Consider the following 27,920-nt stretch of genomic DNA (forward strand, 5'->3'; position numbering starts at 1 on the left):
AAGCTGAGAGCATGGATTTCACACAGTTTTTAGAGACTCTGACTATGTTCCATGGTAGTGCTGAAGACTGTGTTCCAGGAATAGAAGCGTTTCCAGAGCAGTTATCCAGGTATAGCTAGGTTATGAGTGTCTGCCTGACAAAGTGGAAAATATTAAATTCTCTTTTCCTCAAAATGCAGGATAAATTCAATCTGGTTATTTGTTATCCTTTTCTCAATGATCAGAATGGCACAGATAAAAGAGTTTCTTGAGTCAGTGACTTAAGCCAAACTGGCATGAACTGCTTTGTCAATTACTTTCTATCATAAGCTCTGAAGCATGGATGGCTGTTAATGATAGCAGTGTTCAATATTGCTCAGTTCCATGGATAACAAAACAAAACAATTAACATTTCAGCCAGTCAAATGAACATCTTGGACAAGAGAAACAAGCCACCATTTATCCCAGAAGAATATCTTAATTTTGTCATGCCAGAAATATTGTGCTAATAAGAACCATTCCTAGGCTGGGTATCTTACAGCAAGTCATTCATCACTGAACAACCCTAACCTTTTTCACCACCGCAAGCCACTCTGTTTAGTTTGATCAATTAAGCTCCTGAAACAACCAAAGGACTTACTGCTATGCAGAACAACGTAGGTCATTTGATTGTCATGTACCACCTTAAATCTTAACCATGCTTACCATTTATTCTGTTTTGTATATCCAGGTGATTATTTGGTGGGAATGCATTGTATGAAACTAAATGGCTTAAGAGTGTTAAACAAAGCATTTGGTTGAGATTGAATGGCAGCGTTGACTCTCTCAAGTCTATACCTTGTATATGGTTAAGAGTACTTGAATAGTGAGTCATAACCTCAAATTTTGTTTTTCCCATGCAGAATGAAATTTATGTACATCAGTGTCCAATGTAATAAACAGTTATTAATCATGGCAGGTAGTACACTTAAGGAAGAGGAACAGAATGTTTAATGTAATTTTAAACTAGAGAAGGTTGAGCTAAAGGTTAGCAGATTGGAATGCCAGAGCTGGAGGCTCTCAATGCTATGGTTACAAAACAGCAGGAGGTTTCTTTTTTTTTTGTTTTTTACTTCAGTCAGATCCATAGGAACCATCTGGTTCTATGAAACGATTCAGACAGATTTTCTAATAACCATGTGTTTTTAACGAGTTGTCATTCATAGAAGCATCTTGGGAAGTGCATAGAAGACTATGGTCCAATCTTATGTGTAAATATACAATTTCTGAATGTATTTAATTGACTAACTTAATATGTGTGTTACGCAATAAAATTGATATGACTCAGTCCACATTGAACAAAAACACTGCTTACTCTGGCTCTTGGACTGGATCATTGTATCCAAAATAATTAAAATGTCTGTGAATCAGAAGACACTTAAATTTAATTATAAACAGACTCTGGCAACCTAACCCCTCTAAACCTTCTTGTATTCATCCTGTATCAAAATCAGTTACAGTAGTGCTAGAAAGTTCGTGACCCCTGTAGAATTTTCTCTATTTTTGTATAAATATGACCTAAAATGTGATCAGATTTCACGCAAATCCTAAAATTAGATAAAGAAAACCAATTAAATAAATAAAAACATTATACTATAATACTATTACAGTATTTGCTCCCTTCCTGTTCACCCTGTATAGTCAGACTTTAGACACTAAGTCACGTCATCTGTAGAAATTCTCTGACTCAGCAAAGGGTGTATAAAGGGAGGACAGGAGGATGAATACAGGGCCCTGGTGGAGAATTTTGTCAGATGGTGCAAGCTAAATCATCTGCAGCTCAACATCAGTAAGACAAAGGAAATGGTGATGGACTTCAGGAAGACTAATCCTGCACTGCTCCCTGTTACTATTGATAGTGAGGACGTGGATGTGGTGAGGACCTACAAGTACTTGGGGGTGCACCTGGATGACAGACATGAGTGGAGCACCAACACAGAGGCCGTGTACAGGAAGGGTCAGAGTTGCCTGTACTTCCTGAGGAGACTGAGGTCATTTGCGGAGTATAAAGGCCTCTCCTTCATGTTCTACCAGTCTGTTGTCACCAGTACAATCTTCTATGTGGTGGTGTGCTGGGTTAATGACATTAACACAGGTGATGCCAACAGACCCAGTAAACTGATTAGAAAGGCTGGCTCTGTTATAGGAGTCAAACTGGACACATTGGAGGCTGTGGTAGAACAAAGGACCTACGGAAAATCCTGGCAATTCTGGACATTGTTTCTCACCCTCTGCATATCACCTTGGCTGAACAGAGGAGCACTTTTAGTAACAGGCTAAGACAACCGCACTGCTCTAATGAGCACTGTATGAGGTAATTCTTACCCTCAGCCATTAGGCTCTAAGTGCGTCAACCTTTAGTGGGGTAAGTGATGACCCCACCCCCCTCCCCATTTGACTGAGGTCATTTTTTTTATTCTTTCGTACTCCTCATATTTGTATATCTGTGCACTTGTAATGTTACAGTGACATTGTAATTTCCTTTGGGATCATTTAAAGTATCTATCTTGACGGTGCATTTACACTCTATTCAATGAGTGTACTTCAGATTTTGCTTCAAATATCACCTCAAACCAATGATGACATGAAAGCAGTTTAACTAAGAAAATAAATAGTCAAAGGCAGTAAGTCCAAAGTGTAATATATTGGTTGAGTATTTTGATTTATGCGAATTATCCAATTCGTATTCAATGAACTTCATAATTATTTCCATAGAGAACTAGCTTCTAACAGAGCTTCAATAAGCACACAATGAGCTTAGATCATGACCTTCAATAGAATACCGACTTCATATTTGGTTGTATTGATTTTAGTTCTTTTTTTCAGAAGTTTCAAGGATTGTGAGCTTGATACATTTACTTTTGGGGGAGGAGCAGATAAGAAAGAGGACAAAACTGTTGAATGAACAAATGGGGTGGGGTGATATTCTGGATGGAGTAGCCTATAGGGTGACAGCTGATATGATTGTGTAGTGAGTTCAAGAGTAGGGCAGACATGAAGGGAAGAGAGGGCTGGAATTTCCACTGAGAATTTGAGAGATGGATGCTGTCAGAGCTCAATCTGTCGTTTTTAAAAGGGTACTATATTTTCTGATTCAGTTAAGCAGTTATGAAATCTACTAGTTTGTAAAAAAACAATTTGGAGGATAGATGTTTTCATGTTCTCTCTATTTTAAAGCAATGTGATGCATTAACTCTGACAGCAACTCTTAAAAGAATGAAACTGAATTACCAATGGGAAAGCTGCTTGAGACCTACCATTTGAGTTGCACGGAGAGTAATTCCTAGTTGTCTTAAGTTTCCAGGATTTTGCTTTGTATCCTCTCATGGAATCATACTGTAGAGTTGTACAGCACAGAAATGAGCTGTTCAGCCCTCCACATTTGGACAACTTTTTTGTCTATTTGCACTAATCTCATTGTCCTGTACTTGAACTATATCAATAAGTTTAGCAACTTAATTAAGTGGGTAATGGAGATGGGGAGGGAGGTGGTGATCGACATGGTGAGGGGTGTATTGGAGGGAGGGTGCAAGAATAATTTTTTAGACATATTTGCATTGACAGAACTTTAATTTTAAAGAAATTACAACCATTCACGTAATACCCTCCAATCCTCTCCCTTCTCCTACCTCTTCCCTCTCCTCCCCTCCCCTCCCCTCCAACCCAGAACAATAGCAACTCTGTGTTGCAGAGCGGCGCACTCCCTGAAGTCAGGCGTCGCTCCTTCTGTCCCCTCCGCCACTGTCTCCACCCACCCCCCCACTCCAGACTCATCTGGAGATCCTGCAGTCTCACTGTGGCTGTGGAGGAACATGGGTGGACAAGAGCTTGGTCAGATTTCAACACTGTACAACCCACAGCACAGAAGCAATGCCTTCGAGCTACACCCAAAAGTGAATACATTGTACATTGTAATAGTCTGTGGGCCACTAGCCTGGGAAAGACACAGCAGAGAAGCTAGTCAAACTCTTGGAGCGAAAGCAGTCCAATTACAAAAGGACTGTTCCACAGGGATCTGTTCTGGGACCCCTCTTCTTTGTGATCTTTATAAATGACCCAGATGAGGAAGTAGAAGGGTGGGTTATTAAGTTTGTTGATGACATAAAATTTGAGGGGTATTGTGGATAGTCGGGAGGGTTGTCAGAGGTTACAGCGTGACATTGATAGGCTAACACAAGAGGGCACAGTTTTAAGGTGCTTGGAAGTAGGTACAAGGGGGATGTCAGAGGTAAGTTTTTCACACAGAGTGGTGGATGCGTGGAATGCACTGCCAGCGACGGTGGTGGAGGTGGATACAATAGGGTCTTTTAAGAGAATCTTAAATAGGTACATGGAGCTTAGAAAAATAGAGGGCTATGCGATAGGGAAATTCTAGGCAGTTTCTAGAGTAGGTTGCATGATCGGCACAACATTGTGGGTCAAAGGGCCTGTAATGTGCTGTAGATTTCTATGTTCTAAACATGATAATTGTATCTGCTTCCAACACCTTCTCTGGTAGTACACTGCAGGAGCCTCTGCTGAAAGGATTTTACATAGGCATCTTCCATGTTCTTTACTCTTGTATTACGTTAAATTTCATTGGGTCATGCTTCCATAAACCTATTTTTTTTAAGGGAAAAGCTATCCTTGCCATTGAAATAAAAAAAGTAAGTATGTGCATTCATTGCAAGATTCAAATTGTGCGAGCTGCCATGTATGTCAGTAGTCAATGCAAACTTATTTACTGGTAACTTGAGCTATCTTGGAGTGTCACAATCATTGATTTACTGCCAGACCTTTCATTTTATTGTTCTCGATAGATTTCTCCCATCCTTCCCTTATTATGGTATAGCCCTGAGAAAATCCCCAAGGCCAACAGTTACCTTGCTAATCTTTTATACATTCATTGCAGCTTTTTCCATCATTTTTATTTCAATGTTAAACATCGTAACAAGAGGGAAAAAGAAACATAGCACATCAACCGAGCCATGAAGCTGATTATTTCAGAAAAACTACATTAACAAGACTCCCCTGGAATTAATATCCTTCAGCACTCTGGTTTGGCTATCATAAAGTTTACTATCATCTGCGATCAGCTCAGGAATAATTTAGAGTCTAAATTTATGGCATAGTTCTTTTGCTTTTATTTCATTAGTGAATGAACTACCCCCCCATCCATATATTATTAATTTTGGACTGCACTCCTGAAGTTTTAGAGTTTATTTTATGTATATATGTTATATTCTAATATATTGTGTATTATATTTTGTTGTGCTGCAAAACGTTGAGCTGCTAAACTGTGTTTCATTGCTCCACAACAATGACAATAAAGATATTCTTATTCTTATTCTTTCTATCAATTACAGGCTTCCAGAAATGTATTTTAACTTTCTAAGGCAAAATTATTGCAACAAAAATGGAAAATGCAGAAAGAAATGTTTAATGTTAAAGTTGATTACTTTCATCAGAACTGAGAAAGGTTAGAAATGAAATAGGTGTTAGATTACAGAGAAAGGAAAACGGCAGAGACGATTTCTGATGGATGGAAATATTGAGATTTAATGGTGAAAGCGATGATGATGCAACCTGAAAGAAGCTTGCAAACACGAGGAATTCTGCAGATGCTGGAAATTCAAGCAACACACATCAAAGTTGCTGGTGAACATAGCAGGCCAGGCAGCATCTCTAGGAAGAGGTACAGTTGACGTTTCGGGCAGAGACCCTTCGAAGGGTCTTGGCCCGAAACGTCGACTGTACCTCTTCCTAGAGATGCTGCCTGGCCTGCTGCATTCACCAGCAACTGTGATGTGAGAAGCTTGCAAAGTTGTATCTGATGGAAGCATGGTTTGGAATGGAAAATGACATCTTTAATACCTGAAAAGAGAGAGGACAAAAATAAAGCTGGAAATGAGATATACAAGACTACAATGATTGATTATATGACAGTGTTGAACCCTGTGCCAATTTTGGAATGCTACAATGTACCAAGTCAAAATGTACACTGACCTCTCCTTGGCCTTCTGCACTAGGATGCCAAAGATTGGTCAGAGTGAGCTAAAAGCAAAAAACTGAAGGTGCTAGAAATATGATTTTTAAGGCATTCATGGAAAATACTCAACAAGTTGGGCAAAATCTATGGAGGGAGAATCATCAGTTAAAATTTTAGGTTGCTGATGTTTCATCAGAGCTCTGATGCAAAGTCTTTGACCTGAAGAATTGACTCTTATTTCTCTTCTCATAGATGCTGCCTGATATTCTACGTATTTTCTTAGTATTTTCTGGTTTTGTTTCAGATTTCTAGCATCTGCACTTTTTTTTGGGTTCTCAGTAGTGTTTGGGTTCATGGATGACAGGGAACAAGGAGGTAAAGGGTAGCTGTAATTGCATAGAGAATTGGTATTGGTTGATTATTGTCACGTGCCAAGGTACAGTAATAAGCTTGTCTTGCATACTGTTCATACAAAGCAAATCATTACAACAGTGCATTCAGGTAGTACAAGCTAAAGCGATGACAGAATATAGTGTAACTGCTACAAAGAAAACGCAGCATTCCTTAACGAGAAAATCTGCAGTTGCTGGAAATCCAAGCAACACACACAAAATATTGGAGGAACTCAGCAGGCCAGGCAGCATCTATGAAACAAAGTAGTCAACGATTTGGACTGAAACCCTTTGGCAGGACCCTTCCGCCCAAAACGTTGACTGTATTTTTTTTCCATAGATGGTGCCTGGCCTGTTGAGTTCCTCCAGCATTTTGTGTGTGTTTCAGCATTCCTTATTCTGTTCTGTCTTGCCCTTAACAGTGTACTGTTTCTTTACACTTGACCTACCAAGGTGCAACACTTGACTGTTAGCCTGGTTATATTCCATCTGCCAATCCTCTGCCCTTATCTGCAAATGATGTATATCCCACTATATTCTTTGCCAGTCATCTACACTATCCACAACACCACCAATCTTTGTATCTGTAAACTTACTAGTCCACCCATGTACATTTTCATTCAGGTTATTTATATGCATCACAAACATCAGAGCTACCACTACAGATCCCTGTGGAACACCACTAATCACAGAGCTCCAGCTAGAATAAGTCTCTTCGATCACCCCTCTGTCTTCTATGGGCAAGCCAGTTGTGAATCCAAACACCCAGTTTGCCATTGATCCCATGCATCTTAATCTTCTGGATGAGCCTTCCATGAGGGACCTTGTGAAACGCCTTACGAATGTCCATGTAGACGACATCCACAGCTCTACCTTCATCAATCACCCTCATCACCTTGTCAAAAATTTCTATCAAGTTAGTACGACAGGACTTTCCCTGCACAAAGCTATGCTGGCTCTCCCTAATTAGGCCATCGTTTTCCAAATGTTCATAAATTCTATCCCTACAAATTCTCTCCAGTGACTTCTCTACCACTGATGTGAAACTGGTCTACAGTTTGCAGGATTATCCCTGGTTCCCTTCTTGAACAATGGAACAACATTAGCTACTCACCAGGCCTCTGGGGCATTGCCTGTGGCTACAGAGGACACAAAGATATTGGTCAATGCCCCGACCATCTCTTCACTTGCCTCTCTGAACAACCTGTGTTATATCCCATCATAAGCCCTGGGGACTTACCTACCTTAAATGCTCATCAGAGTCAGGTTTAATATCACTGGCACGTGTCGTGAAACTTGTTTTGTGGCAGCAGTATATTGCAATACATGATACTTGAAATGCTCTAGCACATTAATAGTCTCGGCACTGACCTTCTTATCCTCTATGTCCTTCTCCTTTGTATATACAGATGTGTACTTACTAAGGACCCCTCTCACATCCTTTGCATCCAAGCAAATGTTCTCCCCTTTTATCTTCGAGTGGTCTCATCCTCTCCCTAGTTATCCTCTTGCTCCTGATGTATGTATAGAAACCTTGGCATTCTCTTTAATCTGACTTGCCAGGAACTTCTCATAACTGCTCTTGGCTTTCCTAATTCACTTCTTGAGTTCTTTTCTGGTTTCTTTATAATCCTCCAGGGCTCTGTTTGATTCTAGCTTCCTAAGCTTTATATACTTTCCCTTTTTATTCTTGTCTAAATCACTGCCTCGCTCAACATCCAATGCCCTTTACTTTACTTTCCTATCCTTGTCCTTCCTTTTGTCCGGAATATCCCTGTCCTGTACTCTGTAGTTGGTGTTTAAACACCTTCCACATGTCAGATGTGGACTTGTCCAAAACACAACTGTTCCCAGTCAACTCTCCCCAGTTCCTGCCTAATGCTCTTGTAATAGTTAATAGTCTCCCACAAGGTCCATACTTATCCATACCTATAGCTTTCTTAAAACCTAAGGAATTGTGGTCACTGTTCACCCTCTGAAAGATTGGTCACTTGGCCAGTCTCAGCATCCAACACCAAATTCAGTACAGCTCCTCCTCTTGTGGATCATCATCATCATCGGATGCCGTGCCCAGTCTGAGCTTTGACTGCTGTGGCCCACACACTCCTGTTTTGGGTTAAGTGGATCAATTCATTGGTATTCATTTCCAGTTCTCTGGCTGCTGTCTCCATCATCATTTGTCTTTGTCTTCCTCTTGCTTCTTCCCTTCAATCTTTCCCATAATTACCGTGCATTCTAACTCCTCTTTACTAATCATGTCCAATGAAGTTACGTTGCCTTTTCATGATCTCATACATTATTTCTCTTTTTGTGTTTGCTCTGTTCATGACATCCTCGTTAGATAATCATTTCATCCATGATTTTCTTTCCATCCTCCTCAAAAACCACATATCTGCTGCTTCAGTTCGTTTCCTCATGTTACTAGATATTGTCCAACATTCTGAGCCATATAACATAACTGGATAAACGTAACATTTCAGTACTCTGAGGCGGGTTGTCTTCCCTAGTTTAGTATTGGTCAGTATACTCTTCATTCTCATAAAGGTGTCTTTTGCCATCCCTATTCTTCTTTTGATGTCCAAGTAGCACCTGTCATCTGATGTCACCCAGCTTCCTAAGTAGCAAAAGTTCTGTACTTATGTCTTCCCCGTTTATTCTCAGCCTGCAGATAGGATTCTCCTTTTTGGATATCACCATACATTCTGTCTTTTTGCAATTGGTAGATAGACCCGTTTTTGCACTTTCTTCAACAATTATATCAATTAAGTTTTGTAGTTATTCCTCCGTACTTGCAATTAACACAGTGTCATCTGCATATCTGAAATTATTGATGTTTTCACCACCAACTTTGATTCCCAAAATGTCTCTTGTTTTTTGTAATATTGTTTCACTGTACACATTAAATAAATCAAGGGAGAAAACACACCCTTGTCTAATGCCTCTCTTGATTTTTGTAAACTGACTCGCTTCTCCATCTATTCTTACAGCAGCAGTTTGTTCCCAGTACAGATTTCTGATTAGGTGGAGGTCTTTGGAATCTAGATCTAGAGTTTTCTGTAATATTTCAAATAACTTATTGTGTTTCACTTTATCAAATGCTTTTTGTGAAAGACAAAGGTACAAGGAATGTAATATTGATGTTAAGGATACTATCAGAACGAGCTATTCAAGTGCAAAAAGATTTTGTTTTTTGTGGAACATCAACATGTTGATTTATGAAATCATCCTGGATGCGCCCAAGAAGTTCTGCCCCGTCTAAACCACTGAAGGTCCTAGTTTATATTGGGGAAGTCGAAATCTCCTGTGACAACAAACCTATTGTCTTTACACCTTTCCTTAATCAGCCTGCATACCTTTTCCTCAATATCCCGGTGGCTATGTGGGCGGGGGGTGGGGGGGGGGGGCGGAGGATTCTGTAGTACAGTCTCATCAGAGTGATTACACACTTCCTATTTTTGAGTTTTACCCATATGGACTCAGTGGACAAGCCAAACATTATGTCTTCGGTGCAAGCCATCCCTCTTATATAGGTCACCCCTGTCCCAGAAGAGATCCCAATTATCCAAGTACCTGCAAACCTGCCCCCTGCCCCCTGCCCCAGTTCCTCAGTCACTCATTCATCTGTACAATCATCCTATTCCTGCTCTGCCTAGCATGTGGCACTGAGGGTAATCCAGACAATGCTACATTGAAGGTAATGTTCCTTAGCCTCTTTCCTAACTCCCAATATTCTCTGTACAGGACCTCTTCCCCCTTTCTTCCAATGTTATTAGTGCCCATGACTTCTGGCTGCTCACCCTTCCCCTTGAGAATATTCTGCAGCCGTTCCAAGACATCCTGGACCCTAGCACCTGGGAGACAACACACCATCCTGGTGTCTTTCTCAGCCATAGGATCTCCTGTCTGTCCCCCTAACTGTCGAGCCTCCTTTCACTATCACTCTTCCTGACTTTACCTTTCCCTGCTGAACTTCAGAGTCAGCCACAGTGCCATTGGTCTGGCTGCTGCTGCAGGGCCCTGATAGGTCACCTCCCCAGCAGAATCCAAGAAGGGGATACTTGTTGCTGAGAGGAATGATCACAGGGGAACCCTGCACTGACTGCTTACTTCCTTACTTCTGGTGATCACCCATCTACTATCTGAAGCCTGCCCTGTGGGTGTGATCACATCAGTAAAAGTTTCATCTTTGAGGTTTCCAGCCTCACAGATTGTCCTGAGTACATACAGCTCCAGCTCCAATTCCTTGACCTTGTCACTCAGGAGCTGAAGTTTGGTGTACTTCTTGAAGATGTAGACATTTGGGAATCTGTCAGGTACCCTGAAATCCCATATCTCACAGGAGGAGCATTCCACCACCTTAACCATCCTGTCCACACTGAACTAAGGACTAACGATTTACAGACAATAAAAAATAGCTTAACTGTTCTTATCTGTGCCTCTCTCTGAAACCTTGTGAGTTTTGCACTTACAAGGGTCACTTGCTCAGATTCTACTCACTGAGCTTGTTATACCTTTGGCTCCAACTTTAAGCCCAAATTCCATAATCAAAACAAATAATAACAAACGACTTAGCACCTTTAGCCTCTGTCTGTTCTCATCAAAGCTTGCTGAGCCAAAGCCTGACCGTTCTTAACACTGGCCCACTTCAACAATGGCTGTTTCCACAATCAGATGCGGCTTAAAGTCTCTTCTGAGGTTTAGAATTTGTGGGCAGCAGACTTAGTGTCATCACACTAGTATATAATTCAAATTGGGATATTAATGCCATCTATTGTTGACCATATTGAGTACTGCTTCAAAATAATAAGGCCTGTTTAGAACCCTATTTGGTGAAAATAGGAGAAGATTAAATTTAACAGTTGATTATCCAACAGCACAAATTTCTTTAAATTACACATGTAACACAGATAATAACATAGATCTTCTCTCCATCAGGTGATGCTCTGATTGCTGTGAATGATGTGGAAGTAACCACTGAGAACATAGAACGTGTCTTATCATGTATTCCAGGTCCAATCCAGGTATTTTGAATGAAAAAATAAGATTAACATGCTGATTTTTTTTTGTACATAATTCCCAGATGTTAACAATAAAGTGGTCTGAATATTTGGTTGCATGTGATTATCAGTAATTTGAAGTAGATTATAAAATCTTATCCAGTTTTCATTTCATTGAAATATTTGAAGTAATAATCATGAGGACAGTTCATTCAATTGAATTCTAGCCTCTGTAGTCAAGATAGAAATTCACTCTAGTGAATTTTTAGTTTTGTGGTAATAGAACTTGAATATTGTTTTATTGAATTGTCTTTATGTTCATACATTACTGGGGTGTGTAATTTCACAATCTAATTGTGTTTCTGTTGAATTTATTAATATTGCTGGACACTCACTGAGTGATGTCTACTTATTGGGAAACATGCTCGTGTCTCGATAGTCGTTTAATAGAGTTGGTGTGCATGAAGAATTAGCCAGCCTTCCCTGAACACATTTCAGAGTAAATTATACAATACCAGCTTTTACATGTTTAAGATTTAGACTGTTATGTAGCAATTGCTAAAAATTTGAGTTGATATAGTGAGAGAAGCTGAACACCTGGGACCTAACAGATCAGGATAATCAACTGCATATTGCTTTAATTAAATTGAGAAATAAGCAGAAGATTGAGAGGCAAATAAACACTAGTTAGAGTGGATGAGTTAAGTTTCCAATTGAATACAGGAAACAAGATACATAGGAGTAGAAATTGACTTCAGAGAGAGAAAATTGAAAGGATAAGTAAAAAACCTGACCTTTTTAATATAAAACAGAAAATGTAGGGAATACTCAGATGTGATCAGGGGCCAAAACGTTGCTCGGGTAGGTCCAATTTCATTTTACACAATTCCATTGTTATGGCTTATTTTCACCCTCCATCACTTCATGTTAAATCTGGAAGAATTTTTAAGGGTGCTGAACTTAAATTATTCTATAATATCTACATTAGTGAAAAATAACATTTTTCTCAGCATTTTCAATGGAAATGCATTGTTTGTTTTTGTTTTATCTCTTTATCCAGTCAGCAGGGATTTTCTCCACATGCATTGGAACTCGTACAGTCATAGCACACACAAACAAGCCCCCTCATCAAAATGTCCACACCAACCATCAAGTGTAAATGAAAATTTAAAAAATAATTCCATATGCTGGAAGCATAAGATAAAGCAGAAAATGCTGGTTAAGAAGTCAGCAGGTCAGGCAGTATTAGTGGAAAGAGAAATAGTTAATGGTTCAAGTTCCATTGAAGGGATGCTTCCTGACTTACTGAGTTTTAGCAACTTTTCGGTTTCTATTCCAAATATTAAGCACGCACCAACACTAATCTCATTTTAATTCTTCCCACATTCTCCTCTTCCCCTCCCAGATTTTACCACTCACCTGAACACTAGGGGTAATTAACTGTGGCCAGTTGATCTATCACCTACATGCCTTCAGTGTGTGGGAAGAAATTTGAGCACCCAGAGAAAGTGCAGATACCACAGACAACACCAGAAGTCGGAACCCTGGTCACTGGATCTGTGAAGCAGCAGCTCTGACCTGAGCTGCTATAACTCTCAGAGTAGCAGATTTCTATAGACAATTTGGTCTGTTTTTAAACTCTGGCATCTAGCTTTTTGAAGTTTATTTTATTCAATGATAATTATGAACAAAGTGGATGAGCTTAGAGTGTGGATCAGTACTTGGAGCTATGATGTTGTAACCATTACAGAGACTTGGATGGCTCAGGGCAGGAATAGCTTAAGAGTGCCACGCTTTAGATGTTTCAGAAAGGACAGGGAGGGAGGCAAAAGAGGTGGTGGCGTGGCACTGTTGATCAGAGATAGTGTCATGGCTGCAGAAAAGGAGAAAATCATGGAGGGATTGTCTACGGAGTCTCTGTGGGTGCAAGTTAGGAACAGGAAGGGGTCAATAACTCTACTGGGTGTTTTTTATAGACCACTCAATAGTATCAGGAACATCGAGGAGCAGATAGGGAGACAGATTCTGGAAAGATGTAATAATAAGAGGGTTGTTGTGATGGGAGATTTTAATTTCCCAAATATTGATTGGCATCTCCCTAGAGCAAGAGGTTTGAATGGGGTGGAGTTTGGTAGGTGTGCTGAGGAAGGTTTCTTGACACAATATGTAGATAAGCCTACAAGAGGAGAGGCTGTACTTGATCTGGTATTGGGAAATGAGAGCATTTTGGAGACAGTGATCACAATTCTATCTCCTTTACCATAGCATTGGAGAGGGATAGGAACAGACAAGTTAGGAAAGTGCTTAATTGGAGTAAGGGGAAATACGAGGCTATCAGGCAAGAACTTGGAAGCATAAATTGGGAACTGATGATCTCAGGAAAATGTACAGAAGAAATGTGGCAAATGTTCAGGGGATATTTGCGTGGAGTTCTGCATAGGTACTTTCAAGTGAGACAGGGAAAGGATGGTAGGGTACAGGAACCGTAGTGTACAAAGGCTGTTGTAAATCTAGTCAAGAAGAAAAGAAAAGCTTACGAAAAGCCAAAAAAACTAGGTAATGATAGAGATCTAGAAGAATAGAAGGCTAGCAGGAAGGAGTTTAAGAATGAAATTAGGAGAGCCAGAAGGGGCCATGAGAAGGCCTTGGCAGACAGGATTCAGAAAAACCAAGGCATTCTACAAGTATGTGAAGAGCAAGAGGATAAGACGTGAGATAATAGGACCAATCAAGTGTGACAGTAGAAAAGTGTGTATGGAACCAGAGGAGACAGCAGAGGTACTAAATGAATACTTTGCATCAGTATTCACTATGGAAAAGGATCTTGGTGATTGTAAGGATGACTTACAGCGGACTGAAAAGCTTGAGCATATAGATATTAAGAAAGAGGATGTGCTGGAGCTTTTGGAAAGCATCAAGTTGGATAAGTCACCAAGACCAGATGAGATGTACCCCAGGCTACTGTGGGAGGCGAGGGAGGAGATTGCTGAGCCTCTGGCAATGATCTTTGCATCGTCAATGGGGACGGGAGAGGTTCCAGAGGATGGGAGGTTTGTAGATGTTGTTCCCTTATTCAAGAAAGGGGGTAGAGATAGCCCAGGAAATTATAGACCAGTGAGTCTTATTTCAGTGGTTGGTAAGTTGATGGAGAAGATCCTGAGGGGTGGGATTTATGAACATTTGGAGAGGCATAATATGATTAGGAATAGTCAGCATGCCTTTGTCAAAGGTAGGTCATGCATTACGAGCCTGATTGAATTTTTTTGAGGATGTGACTAAACACATTGATGAAGGTAGGGCAGTGGATGTAGTGTATATGGAATAAGGAGGCATGGGATCCAAGGAGACATTGCTTTGTGGATTCAGAACTGGCTTGCTCACAGAAGCCAAAGAGTGATTGTAGATGGGGCATATTCTGCATGGAAGTCGGTGACCAATGGTGTGCCTTAGGGATCAGTTCTGGGACCCCCTGCTCTTTGTGATTTTTATAAATGACCTGGATGAGGAAGTGAAGGGATGGGTTACTAAATTTGCTAATGACACAAAGGTTGGGGCTGTTGTGAATATGTGAAGGGCTGTCAGAGGTTACAACGGGACATTGATGGGATACAAAACTGGGCTGAGAAGTGGCAGATAGAGTTCAACCCACATAAGTGTGAAGTGGTTCATTTGGTAGGTCAAATATGATGTAATATTAATGGTATTAATATAGAATATAGTATTAATGGTAAGACTCTTGGCAGAGTGGAGGATCAGAGGGATCTTGGGGTCTGAATCCATCGACCACTCAAAGCTGCTTCGCAGGTTGACTCTGTGGTTAAGAAGGCGTACGGTGCATTGGCCATCATCAATCATGGGGTTGAGTTTAGGAGCCAAGAGGTAATGTTGCACATGTACAGGACCCTGGTCACCCCAGACCCCACTTGGAGTACTGTGCTCAGTTCTGGTCACCTCACTACAGGAAGGATGTGGAAACCATAGAAAGGGTGCAGAGGAGATTTACAAGGATGTTGTCTGGATTGGGGAGCATGCCTTATGAGAATAGGTTGAGTGAACTCAGCCTTTTCTCCTTGGAGTGACAGAGGATGAGAGGTGACCTGATAGAGGTGTAGAAGATGATGAGAGGCATTGATCGTGTGGATAGTTAGAGACATTTTCCCAGAGCTGAAATGGCTAGCACAAGAAGGCACAGTTTTAAGGTGTTTGGAAGTAGGTACAGAGGAGATATCAGGGGTAAATTTTTTTTTTTTTTTTTTTTTTTTTTTTTTTTTACACAGAGAGTGGTGAGTGCGTGGAATAGGCTGCCGGCGACGGTGGTGGAGGCGGATATGATAGGGTCTTTTCAGAGACTCCTGGATAGGTACATGGAGCTTAGAAAAATAGAGGGCTATGGGTAACCCTAAGTAATTTCTCTGGTAAGGACATGTGCAGCACAGCTTTGTGGGCCGAAGAGCCTGTACTGTGCTGAGGTTTGCTATGTTTCTATGATAATGGTAGGCTCTTATTTAAAACCAGCCTTGAAATAAATTACATTATTATTACTTACTGTCATTGGAAAGCTGAGTGCAAATAAAGCATTTACAAAATGACATAGCAAAAGTTAATGTTGTAACTTGGGGATCATTGTGTCATCATTTAGAAGTTTATTTCCTTTGATTTTGTGAATCTCAATTTTGTTGTTCTTTCACTTAAGAATCACTAATATAAAATATGTAATATTGAATCATTTGTGCAAAATATTAAGGGAGTTCATTTGTTTACCTGCATTCTTGATGCAGAAAATACTATAGATGGTGCTTTTTGTTGACCTTTTCCAAATGATAATTAGAAACTGATAACAGCACTGTATTTGCTAGTTTGTTTCAATAAGACTTGATACGGTCATTAATGCTTCCAAAACTATTAATTATGTTGATTGTTAAATACCAAATTTAACTCTGCTCTGTGAAATCTGGCAGTGAAATCAATCCTTTGAAGTATCTCAGACTGTGTTTTCCAGACTTGTAACATATTTTTTGTTCCATCTGTTTGTGTATTTTTGTATATTTCAAAGATGCCTTTTTTGAAGCGTAGACAGACGAAGTACTCAGTGGTTTTCAAATGTAATCAGTGGAGTTTCCCGATTTGTTTTCTCTACTATCATTCTAAAGTAGAAGTTCAATCATGACACACTTTGTTTGGGGAAAACCACCTTTAAAATACTCTTCTAAACTGCACATTGAAGAGCTGTGTCTCAATGAAGTGCACATTTTCATGCATGTTTTATTCTAAATTGTTTGGATGCACTGTCATTAATACAAGAGTTCTGCAATCTGTGAAGAGCATTATTTTTTTTGAACTTATTGAAGTGTGAACAATTTTTTCCTCTACCTAAATTTGCTTCAAAGTCTATTTTATTCAAAACTGGTTCTCTTTTTGAAACAATGATAGAAGATACAGGAAATACTCTGCAGATTGTTAAATAGGGAAGCAGTACTAACATTTTTGGTTGATTACCTTTCATCAGTTCTTCTCCAAATAACTCCCAGTTTCCAAGTCCAGGCTCAGAAATATGTCATAGGATTCTTACAGGATAAAAATATGCAACCTTCTACTTAGGAGCACCGTGGAATATTTACTCTTCAACATTGCGGTGATTCAAGAGTTGGTTCAACAACCAAGCCACACCCGTTACCTTCTTGGGGTGGATTGTTGACAATTAAGCATGAAAATAAATCCTGATCTTCCCAAAAACATCCACATCTCGTAAATTAATAAATTATTATTTTTAATTTGACACGTTACCCTTGCTTTTGTCTTGTAAATCCAACATACATGACTAGATTTGCCTTTTCCTTTCCGAAATACGAACTGATGTGGCTATACTCTTTCAAACGTATTTTCCAGTACTATCCTTTGAATCTGTTAATGTACAGAAATCTATCTGGCTCTGATTTGGATGGATTAAATAACAAACTCCTTTAAACCTATAGGGTAGAGAAGTCCAAAGGTTCACCACCCTCTAAAGAAATTTCCCTTCACCACGTCTTATTCTGAGACTAGTTCTTGATTCTCGGACAGGTGAACCATGCTCCTTGCAGCCAGGCTGTAGAGCCCTATAAGAATTTTGTAAATTTCAAAAATGTGTTCTCACATTTTTTAAACTCTGGAAAATACAGCTGTGGTGTACTATCTCCTCCTATGTCAAACCCAGCATTCCTGAAACCAGACTCGTGAAGCTTCACTGTATTCATCCTATGGCAATTATGTCCTTGGGTAATTTGAATAAAACTGCATATAATTAGCCAATCATGTCAGTTCATGCTGACTCTGCTCAATTCTATTCTTTTTAAGATATTCTGTCATTGTGTCTTTCATTTTCCCCACCGTTGAAAATAAGCTAACAGATTCCCTTTCCCTTTCTTAAATAGTTCTGTTTTTCATATACTGTACCTGTATATCTCATCTGAGATTGGCTTCATATATCATTTTTAAGGTCTTAAAAGTAGTTAAACTGGATTGAGCTTTACATGTAAAAGATAAGTACTTAGTCAAGTTACTACCAGTAAATTTAATGGAAGTTTAACACAACTGAAAGTTGCAGTATTTCATTTGCAATATATTCAATTCTCCTGAATTTTCTTAATTAATAATTTTGAAAATGAAACAAAGCAACCTATGAGCTTTGTTTAACTTCATAAACATTAATGGGTCTTCCTTACAGCACATTTTAAGTGCTAACAAGCAAAATAATTAAGTGTAATTGTGATGGTATTTCTTCAACAATTATGGTAGCTCTTCACCAATGTCAAATAGGGAGCATTTTTTTTTAAGCCTCAGCAGTGTCCCCTAATCTCCTATCATTCATTTCCCTTCAACATTCAGGAAAAGATTTGATTCACTTTATAACTGTCATATTGTTGCAATGGTCCATACTAATCTGGCTACAATTTTCCATGGGAAAATAAATAACATAATTGTAGAGAAGGTGGTAAATTCTGGAAAAAATGGAAATAGTAGGAAATGTACAAAAGAAAGGATAGTTGTAGAGATTTAAATGAAAATAATGCAAAAATAAAATCTGTTGACATTGTTAACATTAAGCAAAGACGAAAAAAGAATGAGGTTAATAGAGTACGTAAAAGACAAAAGAAAATAGAAGACAAATATAGATCAACTAATCAGTCTACAGCTGAAGCTATAGGAATTCCACTTGCTGAATTTTAATTTTCCTTTTGAAATTTTACTCTGCTTGAGTAATGAAAGCTACTCTTCGATGGAACAAGAATGGAAAATCAATTCATTAATGATATAAGATCACATTGGTTGTGAGTTAAGTTTTACAAAACAGTTGTTGTTTTAATCCTTAGTGATTTAGTGAGATATAAAATTCAACCTCTTTTCTGGATAAACTGGTTGTCATATTGAAGTTAGTATTTCTCAGTAATAGTGTCATAGAAATAGAGAGATCTAATAATGAGAGAGCTGGACTCATTTTAGGGTCAAAGAGTCATAAAAAATTACAGCACAGAAACAGACCCTTTGACTGACCTAGTCCATGCCAGACCATTTAAAACTGCCAACTTCCATCGACCTACACCAGCAAAAAGCCCTCCATATGCCTACCATCCGTGTACCTATCCAAGCTTCTCCTAAGCATTGAAATCAATCGTGCATGTACCATTTGTGCTGGCAGTTCATTCCACACACTCTCAATCCTCTGAGTGAAGTTGTTTACCTTCATATTCCCTTTAAACTTTTCACCTTTCACCCTTAACCCATGACCTCTAGTTGCAGTCCCACCCATCCTCAGTAGAAAAAGCGTGCTTGCATTTACCCATCTATACCCCTCCTAACTTAGTATACCTCTATCAAATCTCCTCTCAATTATGAATGTAATCAATACTGCACAATTTAGATTAACTAGAGTTCCTGCTAAAGATGTTACGTTCTTACTGAGCAGCAGAACATATGCCAGCTTTTATTAATGCTTGTGAGGCTATGGCTTTTCAATCAAACAGAAAATTTGTACAGATGTGATTAAATTTAATACTGCAACTTCATTTAAATGAAACTTATTTTAACCTAAAATATTAATTTGTGTATTTAACACAGTTTTACAAGTTTTTATTTTTTCTTCTATTGGACAATAAATCAAGACTGATTCCTGTACTTACTCCACCCTTTCTTGAAGATGACTGTCATAGTTATTCACTTGTAGAAATAAACATTGTCATTCACATTTATAAATTTTAAATTAGAGGCTTTTGTGTATCATTTTTTTAATTAAATTTTAATATTCTATTGTAAATAAATGATTAACTACTAATTACTCATTAACTCTTATTACTTGTGCTGTCACAAAATCAAGGTTCCTAAAGGCTGTCATAGCCAATGGAGGTTAATGGAGATAAGCTCCCACTACCTATTAAGTGCTCCCATGGCGCACATCTCAAATAGCTTCTGACAACTAAGTCTAGCTATTAGCTTTCACATGTGACTTAGTTACTAAACCCAGCAGACCCTCTTCTACTGACAGGAGAGTTAGTGGCGCCTTAAACCAGTCACTGTGGGCAGATGGGGCTCATCAGCTGAGGTTGGTAGCTCATCTTGGAGAAGGAAAACTCTGATCTCAACCTCCACTGCCTTGCAGCTATACTCATTGATGGGGAAGGCTTCAGGAGTAAACCTCAAGGAAATAATCCGGAGCTGGAGTCCCTAAGGCAGTCCTGCATTGAATTCAACACTGACTGACAACTCCTGCCACACCACTGATGCCAAACTGTATAAGTCCCTTGGATTCATCAGCTGCATGGAGAGGGGAAATCTGATGCATAGGCAACAGTTTGCTCTCTCCATATCATGCTGCCCTGGCTTGCGTATCGACTTTGATGCAGATAGCTAGGATGCAACATCCATCGTCAACCCTGACCAATGGAGAGCATTATGCAAAATCGAATTGCCTATCTAGGATAAATTGAAGAGAATATCTAGTTCTCAAGATACAAGGTAGCAATGCTCATAAAGCTGTCTTTTGCAAATTTGTTCATTCTGTTATGCTGAACTGCTCAGTTTAATATAATTTACAACATTTCCCATTTGCATATTGAATACTTAAGATAAAATAATTGTACCTACTTTGTTAGTAGGTACTTGGAAAATGGAGATTGGTGATAAGAGATCAGAAGAGAGTGACTAAAGCTTGATTTGAAAAAAAAAGATTTTTTTTTGAAAATTAAAGATGGTGAAGAGCCAAAGGGGGAGGGGGGAACAATCTAGAGTTAACTGAGTGATAGCAGTACTATTAATGGTGTTTCACTAGAGTAAGTGTCGCAAGAAATCTGCTCAGGGAACCACTCACCAACAGGCACCAAGACCTCGCCTGGCTGGCGGTGAGAGGGGCCCTCCCAGTCAGAGCCCTCCTGTACGCCCGGAACGTCGTCTCCGCACCCCACTGCCCACGGGAGGACTGCAGTGAGGAGGAGTCTGTGACCCACCTCTTTGCACACTGCCAGTTCGCAAAGAGGGTGTGGAGGAGGATGGACGGGCTAGTGTCACATTTCATCCCCAGCAGCTGCGTGACAGAGGACTCTCTGATCTACGGGCTGTTCCCGGGGACGCACACGGAGACCAACATCCGGTGCTGCTGGCAGATCATCAACTCGGTGAAAGACGCTCTTTGGTCAGCCCGAAACTTGATGATCTACCAGCACATGGAGATGTCCGTGGGAGAATGCTGCCGACTGGCACACTCTTGGCTGCAGGAGTACGTGCTGAGGGACGCACTGAAACTTGGTGCAGCCACCGCAAGGGCCCGGTGGGGAAGGACCACAGTATAGGTTTCTCCACCCGTGGGAGTGGGAGGGGTCGGTGGGCGAGGAGTATACCCCTCAACAATGAGATGCTAAGCTGAACTACTGGAGTGCCACGTGGGTGGCTATAAACACGGGTATTTTACTGAGTATAATGGAAACGTATGTAAAGGATGAAAAGTTATTGAATGGTTTACTGTATATATTTATTTTTGAATAAAGTATATTTTGAAATAAAAAAAAAGTGTCGCAAGAAATTTCGCTCCTTTGTCCAAATGGAATTAGGAGTTGGTGGGTACTAAATGCATTAGAAACCCAACCTTTCAAACTCAGACTTAACATTACTGTATCACTCGCAGGTGGGACATCCCCTGTTGACGTAGATTGTTAATTTCAATATGGTACTCATTAGAAAGCTGGAATTTTAACTGTACATGGAAGTATGGTGTCATTAGATAAGAGCTAAAATACTTGCAGGTAATTGCCAGTTAGAAATTCAGGTCATGATTGATTCCTTGCCAGACCATGTGACACGCTTTCTTAACTGAAGCTATTTGGAAACCCGTGGAGATAAATTCCCTAAACATAGAATACTACCTATTAGAGCATTTGTTCAAGAGAGCTCAGAGTGATTTGCAACCTCTGACATGGACCTTTCCCTTTGGTGCCCATATCTCCACAAACAGCTTTGTTCTTTGAGTTGTGAAGTCAAACCCCATTACCTTTCTTGCCAAATCCATCAATGTATGAGTACCTTACAAATGATAAGCATGAGTCTTCTGGGGATGCACATTTTATATAACACATCTCCTTAGATATCATCTTCCTGTTGCACATTCTGGTTTACTTGTGAAAGCCTGCAGGACTCCAAGCTATGATTAGATCTGGTAAAGAAACATTATTCATAGGTTAACATCAGTGTTATACACAGCGCGGAGACAGGCCCTTTTTCCCATGGAATCCTTGTCAACTACTAAGGATCCATTTACACCAGTCTCAATTTTTATCCTTTCCACATTCCAATCATCTCGCCAAAGAGTTACCACTCAGCTATTCATCAGGGGCAATTTACAGTGACCAATTAACCTTGCAGCCTACATGTCCAAGATGCAAAAGAAAGCTGGAACACATGGAGGAAACCCATTTTATTGCATGTGCAAACCCCAAACTGATAGCAAAGGAGATCAGGATTAAATCTGGTCACTGGATCTGTGAGAACTGTGCATAATGGAAAGCACTATGGTAAAGCTTTACTTGCTGCACTATTATGCCATCAATTGTGCACATAATCATTATTCATTCACTGTTAACTTCACGTACATATGAATCAGTACTAGATGATGTTGAATTTTGTCAACAGGCAGCTGTAATCCACATTAATGATGACCATGCTGGCATCAGAATCTTAGAATTCAGTCCATATCAGATGTGAAGTGGGGGAAGTGGAAATTTCGGTTCTAACTTTCTTTTGTACTGTTTTCTGTTCTGTAGGGAAGCAATAAAAGAGATGTACAAGTGAAAGCCATGAAGTATATAGAGAAAATGGATAGATAGCTTTGATAAGGGTGATATTTGGGAGAGGCAAGACTTTTCATTGAATGTCTGTGGTGGTTGAACAGACAAAAATGTATGGACAAACACAACAAAATCTGCAGATGCTGGAAATTCAAAGCAACGCACACTAAATGCTGGAGGAACTCAGAAGCCAGGCAGCATCTATGGAAAAGAGTAAGCAGTCGACGTTTTGGACCGAGACCCTTCAGCTGTTTACTCTTTTCCATAGATGCTGCCTGGCCTGCTGAGTTCCTCCTGCATTTCATGGGCGTTGATGGAGACGGAGTGGTTTGCTGAAAAAGACAGATTTACCTTTAGGGTAAGTTGATGTGAGGAGTTTTATGTTAGAGTAGACTTGGGGAACACAATGAAAAAGGAGTTAGGGTAATGTGCAGAACAGGATATAGGTGAATGCTGTTGTCTACATCTTTACCTGAGTTAATATCAATAAAACTGAAGCATTAAATCCATGCTCCTCAGTCCTTTGACACCCTGTAGCCTCATAAACAGGAGTATGAAATGAGAAGGGATGAAACACAAAATGCTGGAGGAACTTAGCAGGTCAGGCAGCATCTATGGAAATATGCTTTAAATCCAAGGCACAAAACACAAACTGTTGGAAGAGCTCAGAAGGTCAGGCAGCATCTGCAGATCTTCTCGTGTCAGAAATGGGGAGTAGCTTTGTGAGTCGGCAAACCATTTTTTTTGATAGTCAACTTGAAAATCTAATGAATGTCTTTCTTCCCAGGTGCTTTTTTAAGTATTAGGAGCAAGATTAAGTCCTGTATATAGCATTATTATTTCTGTTTGGCTAAATTGGTCAGAAACTCAGAAATAATATTTTAATATAGTTTCCAGGTGAGAGGATTTGACAAACATGCTGCAGTGCCTCTTTTACTGTTGTTGCCACCTTTCCTTTACTTCCAGCATACCGAGAAATTAAAATGCCACTGCTATCTTAATTAAATCCATTCACTTTCCTGCCTTCTTCTGGTCCCAGGCCAACAGGTCAGTTACCTTCCCCCTACTGTCTGATTCTGACTTTGGGGGCTGCCTGAGTAGATTTTGCACGTTCCACCTCTGGGTGCATAGATGCCTCCAAGTACTCCAGTTTCTTCCCGTATTCCAAAGATTTTGTGGTAAGACCAGGAACATATTGGCCAGTGATCACTAACTTCGCTGGCCTTTTGCATTTCTAAATTGGATGAAAAATCAAGAACAGTATATTTCATAATTCACAATGTCCGGTTCTAATAGGCGAAGCACATCTTCATACAGCATTAAGAACTTCCACAAGCAGTCCTGATGAAAGGTCCCAATCAAAAATATTACCCTTTTCTCTCTCTGGAAAACCCATAGTATTTCTAGCATTTTGTTTTTAATTAAAAATTTCAAAAGGGAATAAACTGTACACTACAAAGGAGGTATTTTCAAAACCATGGGAATAGAGTTAGCCTATTTTCTATGATATATCTAATTATTTCACTTCCAATGTTCTTTCCCATAAGCAATTTTAATATTTCTTTAATGTGGCTCTTAACAGGTGAAACTCACATTTGAAACCTTAAGCCGTGATGAAGTACAAACTGACATGGCTTTTGAACACATTGCTAAACCAGTTCCCACTGATGCCAATCTAGTGAAACTTGTATGGGGTCAAGACACTGTAGATCTCCAAACGGATATTGGAAATGTTTCTCATATTGTAATGTATTTAACTTTAAAGGTGGAATCTGAAAACTCCAAGGAAGAGGTATGTCAATAATCCTTTCAAAAATGTATATGGAAGATATTATTGCCATGAACAACGGCTTTTTTTTGATTAAAATTGGATTTATCTTCTACAAATAGGCTGCAACTAAATGCAATATCTTGGTAGTTGTTAGCCACAAAACCAGGAACAATTTAGCAATATTCCAAAGAACATACCTATTACACAGAGTAGAGTGAAAATAGCAGAGTAAAATGAATTAATGGTTCAAGTAAATATATTGATAAAATTTTATTAGCATTCTGTTTTTAGAGTCATTGAATTGTACAACATGGCAACATGCCATTTGATCCAACCCATTAGTACTGACCAGTGGGCACCCTTCTGTATTAATCCCACCATCCAGCACTTGGTCTCTAGCCTTCTATGCCTAGGAAATGCAAATATTCATCTAGACACTTCTTAAATGCACAGTTACAACCACTCTGTCAGGCACTGCATTCCAGGTAGAAAAGCCTATGGTTTGTTTAGTTGTTGTAACTGCTTCATCCAAATTAGCCAAAATGAGCTTTGCTGAGATCATGAATGTAATGCGTGAATATTTATAAATGAAACCATTGTTGATTGCAAAATTCTTTACTAAGCATACCTAAGTGTTCCTTAAGTGGAATCAAAAGAAGTGGGAGTCTATTTCAGCACACGTGCTGAATTAGAGATAGAGCATTGTCAGTTCAGTGATGGGCTTAGTGGTGCACTGAGAAATCATTTAGTTTGTGGAATTTTAGATAAAAGCACAACTTACATTGAAAAGAGCAGTTGAAATCACTGTATTAATGGAAACAGCAGACAGAGTCCACACCTTTACCTGAACAGCAGCCCCTGAATTTCAGTCAACAATGTAAGTGAGTGTGAACAAAATTGCAACATCTAAACAGACCACAAAGGGAAGAGGAAAAGTTGCAGTTTCAAAACGACCACTGATCTGCATGCAGTGAATGAAAAATCTGATAATGATGAAAGCAAGACAGGATTGGATAGCCTTGAGACTTACAATGTGAAAGCTAACAAGAGACAAGCAATATGGCTTAACACCAGCAAATTAATTAAAATGGAATTGGACACTGGCTTGACTGGTTTTAGTCATTCTACAGAATGAGTTTGAACAGCATTTCAAAGATACTGAACTGAAGCCTGCAAGTATCCAACTAAGAATTTATACTGGAGAAATTATTACTTCTTTGGGAAGGACATTTCTAACAGTGAAATACAACAACCAAATAGCCACATTGGACTTGCATTTGGTGAAAACAGGAGGGCCAGCATTGTGGAGTCACAATTGGCTGAGACAACTACAACTTGATTGGAGATCCATCCAGTATTTGCATGGCACAGGCACATTCACTGCAGTAGAGTCAACTGACAGCAAATTAAGGAAGGAACTGGATGATGCCACAGCAGTGTTCAAGGATAGCATTGGGAAAATTCAAACATATCAAGGTAAAAATAGTGTTTAAAGAAAATGCCACACCCAAGTTTAGTAAACCCCGTCTTGTACCTTATAGCATCCATGATAAAGTAGCCAGTGAGCTAGGTCACATGGAGGCCGAAGGAATTATTTCCAAGATTGAAAAGAACCCATGGACAATACCAGTGCTCTCAGTTGCCAAAAAGGATGGGTCTGTCAGGATCTGTGGTGATTTTAAGGTCACTATCAATTCAGTATTGAAAGCAGATCAGTGCCCTCTGCCCAGAATAGAAGATATCTTTGCAAACCTTTCTGGAGGAAAACAATTCAGCAAAGTGGACTTAGCTCAGGCCTACCTACAGATGGAAATGGAAGAAGAGTCCAAAGTGTTTCTCACCATAAACACTCACAAAGGAAATTATTGTTATAATAGGCTTATTTTTGGAGTAGCATCTGCAGCTATACTCCTGAATAAAGCAGAAAGCTATGGACCAGGAAATGCATGTTTGCCCAGGCACTCTGGTGTTACCTGGATGATATCATTGTTACTGGTGAGGATGACAAGGAACATCTCCAAAATCTCAAGACAGTGTTAAAAAGATTAGAATATTATGGGCTCAGAGCACAATATGGTAAGTGTGAATCCTTTAAAACAAACATCACTTACTGTGGTCACACCATTGATGCACAAGCATTACATGAGTGAGCTGAGAAAACTAAAGTTAGGAGCCGTTTTTAAATGCTTTCTTCTAAGATTCCACAAACTAAGTGATCTCTCAGTGGATCATTAAACCCATCACTGAACTGGCAATGTTTAGACAATCTCTTCAATTCAGCCTCATACACTGAAGTATGCCCCTTCCTTTGGATTCTGCTTATGAGTCAGAGAATCTCAGAATAAAAAGCGCCACGGCAGACTGTAAGATCGTAACAGCAACTGTATGTTGGTCTTCCCTTTCGCTGTGAAATGGATGACATCTCTGTATCCTTTGTTAGAGAGAGAGAGCCTGTGGCATGTCATACTGTCGGGTAAACAACAGTTTTTGTTGACTGTTGATCGATTTCTTTTTGGGTGCTTTGCTGTTGTTTGTAGGTAGTGGAAGCTGACACCTTCGACTGAAATGGGGAGGGAGAGGTTGATGCTTTGTTGCTGCTTGTGTGGGGTAGAGGAGGCTTTGGGGTTGTAATGTTTTTCTATCATTCATTCTTTTGTATCCGTGGATGTCTGCAAAAAGTAAGAATTTCAGGTTGCATTCTCTGGTAATAAATAGAACTATTTGAACTATTAAGGTGTTGTACAATCAGCAATGGTTTTGGTTCTAAATGTTCCTGCATTACTTTTACAATATCAGCAGAGCGAATTTTAGCTGGATTGGTTGGATTGTTTTAACTTCTGAGCAAACTGTATGTTTTCCCATCTACTACACTCAGCAAAACTTTTTATGTATTCTATGTAAATAAGAACAATAATGTGTATAGATGCTAAAGCCCATCTTTCTTTTAACTACTGCTGGGGTTAAAGAAAGTAGTTCAGTGACTTAATTCATTGGCTATTCCATTTGCTTCAAAATACTGCTCAATTTGCTCAGTATACATCAGCCAGTTATATTTTGTGCAATCGAACACATGAAACTTTCTGATGTAACCAGCTATTTCTGGTTTTTTTCCAAATTTATGATTATTATCACCCAGTCCTGTTTATGGACCTATGAATTTGTTTGTTTTCTACTTTTTTTTAAAATATAAAACTCTGTTGTCTTTTTCTTCCCCTTGCAAAGAAAGAAGCATGTTGCACTTTTTTAATTCGAACTCCCACTGCACTTTTTTTTTAAAAACTCACACATATCACTGCGCTATTTTAAAACTAGAACATGTCACTGCACTTCAATGGGTAGGTAGATGTCTCATTCATTTAAAACTTCCTTGTCACCAATGTTATGTTTTGTAACTTCAAAAATTAATCGAAAGAAAAACTCAGGGAGCCCAGACATAAAGTGTCTAGGTTTGCCTTTACTACAAATGAT

General features: G+C 39.4%; 1 protein-coding gene across 5 annotated transcripts in view; it reads left to right on the forward strand.

Moving 5' to 3' along the window:
* Positions 1-27,920, forward strand: part of intu (inturned planar cell polarity protein) — a 93,915-nt gene that overhangs the window by 28,995 nt on the left and 37,000 nt on the right. For 3 of the 5 annotated variants that reach the window (XM_072256141.1, XM_072256144.1, XM_072256145.1), the window contains exons 3-4: positions 11,314-11,399; positions 24,264-24,473. In XM_072256141.1, the coding sequence (XP_072112242.1) occupies positions 11,314-11,399; positions 24,264-24,473 (296 nt within the window). The remainder of the gene's footprint in view (positions 1-11,313; positions 11,400-24,263; positions 24,474-27,920) is intronic. The other 2 variants (XM_072256142.1, XM_072256143.1) reach the window with 2 other exon arrangements.

This window comes from Mobula birostris, chromosome 4 (genome assembly GCF_030028105.1).
Source record: "Mobula birostris isolate sMobBir1 chromosome 4, sMobBir1.hap1, whole genome shotgun sequence".
Classification (NCBI taxonomy): domain Eukaryota; kingdom Metazoa; phylum Chordata; class Chondrichthyes; order Myliobatiformes; family Myliobatidae; genus Mobula; species Mobula birostris.